The 9,367-nt window shown below is 41.2% G+C and overlaps 1 protein-coding gene across 1 annotated transcript in view; it reads right to left on the reverse strand.

The window, feature by feature from the left end:
• The window catches only part of SLC9A9 (solute carrier family 9 member A9), a 574,234-nt gene that overhangs the window by 535,177 nt on the left and 29,690 nt on the right, over positions 1 to 9,367 (reverse strand). The window contains exon 5 of the mRNA XM_023512997.1: positions 4,030 to 4,066. Coding sequence (XP_023368765.1) covers positions 4,030 to 4,066 — 37 coding nt within the window. The remainder of the gene's footprint in view (positions 1 to 4,029; positions 4,067 to 9,367) is intronic.

Consider the following 9,367-nt stretch of genomic DNA (forward strand, 5'->3'; position numbering starts at 1 on the left):
AGTGCAACCAAGGGGCTACATGTTTAATTTTAACACTGGTGGCTAGTGGCAATTGCACAGAATATTTGTAGACAGTTAATAGGATTTAAAATTCACACTACTTTGTTTTTAGATATTCTATCATACCATACATGGCATGACCAATTTGGAGCAACAGAACTGAATTTTGAGATGGAGGCACGATCTATGTTTTAAGAGAGCAGTGATATTTTCACAGGATAGTATTCAATTCTTAAAGACAATATGGGGAGAGAAAAAACACCAATATGTTCATGAGGATGAAATAATTTTTAAATATTATCCCGTATATGCTTCAGCATTTGGCTGTGGATGGCCCAGACATATGTTCACAGAGATGATAAACTTGAAAACTTCCCAGAGTAGAATGGAAATGCACCAAGTTTAATTTCCAAGTTCATCAGAAGGTCATAGATACAAATTCCATGAGAGTCTGAGTATTAAGGCATCCATTGACTCAAAATGACTTATCTGAAAAGAAATGTCAGTGTTCTCCTGAACTACTAAATAAATAAGCACTAAAATAACCACCCTAGTGAGGGACTGTGATTTATGTGGCATATACCTTCCAAAGAGGTCTTTTAAAAACATTGTTTCATCACACTGACAACATTCCTGAGTGGAGCTGGCAAATGCAGTTATCCCCATTTTCCAGAGACAGGAGAAGAAATTAATGGCATGCCACTGTCCATCAATGAGACAGGCCTATCCCTGGGAATTGGATATACGTACACGAGCAAACTAAATCCGTGCTTTCCCAGGGCACACCAGGCGAACCTAACCATCTGAGGCAAGATTTAAGAGTGTTTAAGAGAGGCTGAGACTAAGAAGGGGACTTCTGTTATTTTGCAATTGCTGATTGCTTTGGAAAGCAAAAGTGGTTAATGCAATAGGCGTTCAATCATCATGACTATTTTATTCATTAAAAATGAACAAGTCTCTTCTTGTTGAAAAGAACTTGAAGACATATGAGAGACTGATCCCAAGAAGGTTATAGTCAAATAGAGGTGCTGAGTAATCACAGTATAAGCTGTAGTTCAGGTTTTGGGGACAGAGACCATACTCTGGGCTTGCAGACCCCACAGGAAGGCTTGAGGTTGAAACAGCAGATGAGCTGTGTTTGAAGAAAGGGCAGGAGTCTATCCACCGGGCATGAACATGCAGAACCATGGTCTCTCGCCTGCCTTGGGGCAGTGGGCTAGGGTTCCTCCAGCCACAGAAGAAGCTGCAACTTCTTGGAGTTTCAGTTATACTTGGTAGTAATTAAAAATATGTGCAGATACATTTAAAAGATGAAACTAAAAGTTCATGTCCATTTTTCATACAAATAGGAGACTGCAATGTGAACTTGGCTCAAAGAAGGTAGCTTTGGGACACACACGCCGAGAGATAACTCAGAGGGGGTGCATTTCCTTTCCTCTGCCCTATGTTATGCTTTGGTCTCAGAAGCACCAGAGAGAGAGAAAGAAGAACGGACTCAAAATACTTCCTAAAAACATACCATCTACTAATTAGACGGTCTATTGATTTAACCTCTCTGAGCCTCAGTTTTCTGATTTCCGTTATGTGCCTAAAAATGCCTCCTTCTTAGAGTTGCTTTCAAGGATTAAATGTAATAATAAATATAAGGGTTATGGTGCCTACCTAGTGCTACTTTTTAAGAAGTGCTCGGAAAAAAAATAAATTAGTAAAAGAAGAAGAGCTCGATGGACCTGAATCTAAATGAAAGAAAATGTTGAAGCAATGATATGAGGGGATGGGAAGCACAGGCTCAGCTGGGGCACAGAAGTAGACAGTCTGGGGGGTCCTAAAGGATGGAGGAGAAGGGACGGCCCACAGGTGGATACCACCCAGGCTGCGAGCCTCTTTCACACCCACTGAAGATGGACTTACACTCTATTCCAGCAGTTCTCAACCTGTGGGTCGAGAACCCCTCGGGGGTCTCGTGCATGTCAGATATTTACATTATGATTCAGAACCCTAGCAAAATTACAGTTATGAAGTAGCAACGAAAGTAATTTTATGGTCAGGGCTCACCACAACATGAGGAACTGTATTAAAGGGTCGCGGCATTAGGAAGGTTGAGAACCACTGCTCTGTTCAAACATGTAGAAAATCTGAGAAATTTTACACTGGCAAGATTAGATAGTAAAATGGCAATTGGGAATATAGGTCTGTATGACCTCCAAGAAGGATGCTGTGGTAATAGCTATCAAAATGTGAACTGTCTATGCAACAGAATTTATCCTGCAGATACACTAGTGCATGTTGGGAATCATATTAGTAAAAAAATATTTACTGCAGATAAAAGACTGGGAAAAAAAAGCATTGAGGATGATTGGACCACAGTTTATTTAACAAATCGTGTTATAATACGTAAACTAGAATACTCTGCAACGGTTAGAAAAGCCGAGGAAACTGTTTGCCTGTGAACTGATACGACTGTGCTCGGAAATTTGTTGTCAAGTCAAAAATGCAAGGTGCAGCCCAGCGCGCCTGGCCTGTGTAACAGAAACTTCTACAGGCTGACCACACCCATTTCCTTGTTGTCCTGGCCAGACATATAGAAGACATTTCCTTGCAGTCAGGTGGGACCATGTAACTGAGTTATGGCCAATTGAATAGTGACAGAAATATTATGAGACATATCACTCCCAAGTCTGGTCCCTAAAAATCCCCCAGACTTTCCAGGCTTTCTTTCTTTTCTTTTCTTTTTTTTTTTTTTATTAAATCATAGCTGTGTACATTAATACAGTCATGGGGTACAGTGTGCTGGTTTAAATATACAATTTGAAATATTTTCACCAAACTGGTTAACATAGCCTTCATGGCATTTTCTTAGTTATGGTGTTAAGACATTTATATTCTCCATTTAGAAAGATTCACATGTACCCTTGTAAGGTAGACCATAGGCGTGGTCCCATCAGTCACCCTCCCTCCCTTCCCCCTCCCCCTCTGTCTTCTTCCTTTGTCAGTTTATAGGGAGCATCCAGCCAAGATCCCTGGATCCATACGGGCTACTAGAGTGCTAGGTTGAAGGAAGTTGGAACCATTGATGGCTCTTGGAGAAGACCCCAGTGCCCCTGTCACTGACCCCAAAGGTCACACAAGACTGAGACATGAACAGAAATAAATTTTTATAGTATTAAGCTGCTGAGATTTGGGGGTATTTTATTAAAACATTTGGCCAGATTCCATGCTTTGTGTATAAAAAAAAAGAGAAATGTATAAAATATTTACCTGTCTGTTTATATAGAGTAACTATTGGCTGCTTCTGGGAAGGCTGGGGAGGAGACCTTGGTGGCAGGCAGGAGGGGGCTTAGATGACATTTTCTGTGTGTACCTAGCATGGGCTGGGTGGGACCTGTTGTTCCTTGGTTTCGTATCTATAAATAAAAAGATGACCACCGCTTATAATAGCAGTGGTCATCTTTCATATTTTTTCCCATCATAACACAAACAGAAAACGATAATGTGCAGTCCTAGAGGATAAACTGGGAGGAAATTAAAGGGGTTCTGAGGAAGCTGCTCAGGGCTGAAGGACGGAAAGATCAGGATCTCATGGGACACCTGTAACCGTTCTGCACACCAGCCTGGAGCCCTGGGTAGGACTGAGCACCCCTCCCTGCTCACCCCCCACTCCTCTTTTCACGTTGGACCAGCCTGCCTGCTGAGTGGACCCCCACTCCCTTCTTCCTGACTGAAGCTTTACAGAGCAGAGCCCAGCAGGGAGGCCCATGCCGTCCAGATCAGTATGTCTGGTGGGGGGATAAGTCTTTCTCATTCCGGAGTGAAAGATGAGCAAGCCGGCCCAACCACCAAGCCTCGTTTCTGCACATAGCTTTTCATGCCACATAGCTGCTATCTGACTCCTGCATCTGTTTCTCCACTGGTTACAAAATCAGGGAGGCGAAAGAGATGATCTCGAATGAACCCTTCAGAAGTCCGACATATCCTTTTGTATCTTTGAACATCAGGCCATGGGAATGTGTTATCTATTCAGAATTAGACTAATGGCTTTCTGATTTTTTGTTTAGAGAAGATGTCTGTGTAGATTAGTTTGCCTGGACCTCAAAATTGGCCTCAATGAAGGAAAATCATTGTTAGGCTGCAGTTACCAGAAGGGGCACAAGGTAATGACAGTGCGAACGAAGGTGGCTGTGACAGAATGGAAAGCAAGAAATGAACCCAGGCGACAGCCATTCACTCAACAAGTATTTACTTAAAATAAGCCAGGGGTATGCAGGGATGGTGGGGCAGATGGAGAAGTAAAACGGGAAAGTCCCAAAAGGAGACTTTGTTTTCGTACCTGGGTGGGTGACCCAGAGAATATGGTTGAGGAGCCACTGAGCCTTCTGTTCTCTAAGTCTGGGGTGTCTGTGGGCTGCCTAAACCTGTGTGCGTGGTGGAAAGCCTGGGGCCAGCGGCAACGATCCGGAATCGCTAGCATGGGAGAAAGGAGGGGACATGCACATGGGATCTCTGGGGAGGGGGGCCAGGAGAAGAGGAGAGGACCAAGGACAGAGTGCCAGGGAGGGGAGGAGGGGTATGACCAGCAGGTGCGACGGAGAAGGGAGAGTAGAGGATGATGACACTCAGGGCCACAGGAAGCTGGGGCAAAGTGAAGTCCGAAGGGGCTGCTGCTCCCTGACACGGCACTTCCAGGGTTAGAAAATACAAACCCAGGATGCCCAGTGAAATTGGAACTTCAGATAAACAGTAATACTTTCTTCAGAATCATTTCATAGTGCAGAATGATTTCACAGTGTTGCACTTGGGACATTTCATTATGTGTTTGAAATGCAATCGATACAGAGGAAGGGAAGAATGCAAACCCCAGAATGAACAGAACTGTGTGTTTCTGCCTGGTCACCTGAGAGAATGGCTGGAGAGGAGCTGATTCTACCTACCCAAGAGGGAGTTTGCAGACCGAGGGGAAATCCTGTGGGTTTCATAATTAGGGAGCGGTTTTCATCCTTCACGACTGACTCACACTAAGAAGGGTGCAGGGGGTTAAGGAAAAGCAAGGATAATGAGCAAGTGGGAGCTGTGAACCCACGCTCCTCGCTGGGGAGGTCGAGCGCTGGGCTCTTTCAGAAGCCTGACAAATGCCTCTTAGAGAAAAAGGAGGAACAAAGGAGGCAGGAAATAAAGGCAGGAAAGCCACGATAGGGAAGGACAGAGGCAGGAGAGAGGATGGGGACACAGAGCAGAAAGGGCAAAAATAATCAAGATGCAATAAGTAGAAAAGAATTGAAGTGATAAGAACAGCAAAAAGTAATAAAGTAGTGTTTTAAAAAATGGGGAGAAATCTTACTGAAGACATTCAAATCAGGGGAGTAGCCAAATTCAGGGATAATCATTCCTAGTAAAAAGCATTTTCCATTTTTCCAGGTGTTGGCTACAGAGCCTGGCAGGCACTTTCCGAGAAATGGGCTGTACTTCCTGAAGGCTGATATTTAAGAACCACTGAGTGCCAGAGAGGCCTAGGCTGTTAGAGGGAGAAGCCGTCCTTGAGGCCACCTCCTGGGGTAAGGGTGGTGGTGACAAGTGCAGCCTGGGCCTCCCAGATTGCTCTGGTTCCTTTCCTGGCACTATCCGACCATTCCTGCATATACAGTATTTTACACACTGTGAAGTCACGTTCGATTGTCTTCGAATAAAGGGTTTCTTTGCTAATAAACCAAAACACAAAACAACAACAACCAAAAACCATATTGAAATCCTGTCCTGATTCCCTCCCCAAAGAGATAAAGGTCCCTGCAGGGTCTGGGTCACTGGGAGGCAGCACTGAGATCAGAACTCCCAAACCAAGGGCCTTTCTCTTTTATTGTATTCATGTTCTTAATTTTGCCTCAAATAAGTTTTAAATGCTATATCAGCGTTAATGTCCCTCCTTCTACCTCAGCTTCCCCCCCGAAATAACTGATGCCCTGAAGTGAGTGTCCTTGCCTTCCATGACTGAGTTCTTACACCTCCCATGTGTGCATCCACGAACAGTAATTATTATTTGTTAACATAGACATTTTTTCATAAATATTGTTTTGTGTCTTGCCTTTTGCGTTCAGCATTGTTTTCGAGATTTAGCTATATTAGACACGTGGCTCTTGTTCATTCACTTAAACTGCTATGTAACAGTCTATGGGATGAATATATCATGGTTTGGATTTTCCCCTTCTTTGTTTGACAGGTTGTTATTGCAATGGAGGGCAGCGCCTGTGGCTTAGTGGGCAGGGTGCCAGCCCCATATACTGAGGGTGGTGGGTTCAAACCCGGCCCTGGCCAAACTGCAACAACAACAAAAACAACAAAAGCTGGGTGTTGTGGCGGGCGCCTGTAATCCCAGCTACTCGGGAGGCTGAGGCAAGAGAATTGCCTAAGCCCAGGAGTTGGAGGCTGCTGTGAGCTGTGTGATGCCATGGCACTCTACCGGGGGCAATAAAGCGAGACTCTGTATATATATAGCAATGGACACTCTTGTACTTAAGTCTGTGTGTGCACAGGAATATTTCTCCAGAAATGGACCTGCTGGGCAATATTGATCCTTGACTTTAGTAGGTATAGCCAAATTAAAGTGTTTACACCAATTTAAGCTCCCCTAGTAAAGTATAAGAGTATTTTCCCATAGGCTAGCCAACACTAAATATTGACGAATTTCTAATTTTTGGCAATCTGAAAAGTATAAGATGTCCCATTATTATTTACTTTACATTCCCATTATTGATGAAATGAGTATATTTTCCATGTTTATTGACCTTTCGTGATATCTCTTTATTGAATTTTCTGATCATACCTTTTATGCAGTATGACTTTTTCTTGTTGGTTTGTTCTTCATATAATCTGGTTACTATTCTGCCTTGGTTATTTACATTTCAAATCATTCCATTCTCATTACCTCCTTAAACTTTTTAACTTTGTCATTTAACTTTATTGATGGTATCTTTTTTCATGCAAAAGTTTGTTATTTTAATAAAGTAAAATTTATTTTTACCTTATTATTTGAGCTTTAAGTGATGTCTTAAAAAATATTTTCCTATCCCCAGGTCATAAATATATTTTCTCTAAAAGCTTTTTACATCAGTTCCTAATTCATCTCCAATGTATTTGTTTTTTAAGGTTTTTATTTTGGGGGGGATTGAGGTGGGGACAGTCTCACTCAGTTGCCCCAGACTAGAGTGCAGTGGCAACATCATAGCTCACAGCAGCCTCAAACTCCTGGGTTCCAGTGATCCTCCTGCCTCAGCTTCCTCAGTAGCTATGATGACAAGCACCCACCATAATACTTGGTTAATTTTTGTAACTGTTAGTAGAGGTTGGGTTTTGTTTTTGCTTGGGCTGGTCTTGAACTTCTGGGCTCAAGTGATCCTCCCATTTCAGCCTCCTCGAGTGCTAGGATTATAGAAGTGAGCCACCGTGCCTGGCCCTCAAATTTATTTGTGATATGATACCAGGCATCTAACTCTTTTTTCATTTTTTTTCAGTATGGATTTGCCCCAGGGAAGTTCATAGATATCTGGTTGTTCATCCTTTTCACGTGACTTTTAGTCAGCTCTCCTGCAGCTATCCAGTTTTTCCAAAGATGCAGAAGACATTTACCCTAACAAAATATTATATCTGTTGTCTGATAGCCTACTTAATACTTCAAAATATAGGAAAAACTTTACATAGGTAGATATTCACTGAAGCATTATATATTTATACTAGAGAGAGAGACTAGATAGAAATTTAACAACATTTACACTGGTTGCATAATACTGTGTGATTATTTGGACTCTTTCTTTAAAAACATACTCTCCTTCTAAAATGAACATCTTATAAAGTTATCAGTTAGGAAGTTATACTACAAATATAATGAAATCACTAATAAAAATTATGTTTTTTTAAATGACAAAGAATTAAAAACAACTGAACCTTCAAAAAGATCAAGGGATAAGAAAAAGTGAGAAATAAAACATAAAAAGTTTAAGAATTGGGGGCTCAGAGTGGTTATAATTTTTAAGTGTTATATCTGAAAGGGCTTAATACAGAATCAGGTAAGTGAGCAATGACTACTCATTGAATGATTAATTCTTGCCCTATCCAAACCTATTGAATTATTTTTACTCTTTTCAAAAATTACTGGAGGACTGAGGTAAGTCTCCCCAACAGAATATTTAGTAGCATGAATGTTAATGGTTAAAAATTATGGATCATGGAAATATTTACATTTTTTATTGATGTTCATAGAAGCAGAACTGAATTATAAAGAAACGGTGATAGGAAAACAATGAAGAGAAAAATAACCTAGTCATCATTCAGAAACCATGAGAAATGATACCCTAGAACTGTAATTACTTTTTAAAGTAATGAAAACTCTAAAAATTAGAAATATACTATAGTGAACATCATGAATGCAAAAAGGCAGATGAGAAGACTGGCATTTCATTGGAGTAAGTGGTGTCTATGTCTCTGTTCAAGATTAAGAGCAAAACATTATATAATTCTAAATATTTAACTAGGCAGCATGGAGTTATGAAAAGAGCATTGAACACAGAATCAAAAGGCTTTGTCCTAATCCCAGTTCTGTTAAAATCAATCTTGACCAAGCCATTTAAGCTTGCAGAACCTGAGCTCCCTCCTCTGTAATGTGGGTAGTGCCTGTTTGTTTCACGGAAGAATGGTGAGATTGAACTCACAAGAAAATAGGGAAGGGCTTTGTACATAACAAACTACCACAGAAAAGGAAATGCACTTTAATTATAATTTGGAGAGTTCAGGATCTGTCTTTATCACTTATAACCCAGTACACTTACCATTTGCCAATCAGTCACAGTAGTAATTAATAATGAAAACAACAATTGATATTGCCATAAGGCTGTCACAGTCTTAAATTTTTCTCCATACGTAGTATCTCATTTTTTCTTCACAACAGCGCTTCCAGTTAAGAATTATGAACAGATCATTTTTACAGAGGTGAAGCCGAGGCTCAGAGAGTTTAGCAGTTTCCTGAAGTCACATCAATCTAAGTAGCAAGGCCTGAACCACACACAGGTTCTAATTGCAAGCCCATTGCCTAGCAACAATGATCACAAAACTAACAGTTAATACACTTGGAGCACTTGTGAGCCAGGCACTATTCTAAGTGCTTTGTATGTATTTTCTCATTTGCAACTCGCAATGGCCCTACAAAGTATTAAAAGTTAGGAATATCCTATTTTACAAGCAGAAAATTGAAACATACTTACAGAGCACTTAATTATCTTACCCCAAGATCATACAGCTGGGATGTGGCATTTGAACCAAGTTATATGTTCCCAGGGACTGTCCTCTTAACAACAATGTTCTATCTACCAGCTATGGGTGTGTTCAG

This window comes from Otolemur garnettii, unplaced genomic scaffold, assembly GCF_000181295.1.
Source record: "Otolemur garnettii isolate 467f Iridium unplaced genomic scaffold, OtoGar3 scaffold00032, whole genome shotgun sequence".
Lineage (NCBI taxonomy): Eukaryota > Metazoa > Chordata > Mammalia > Primates > Galagidae > Otolemur > Otolemur garnettii.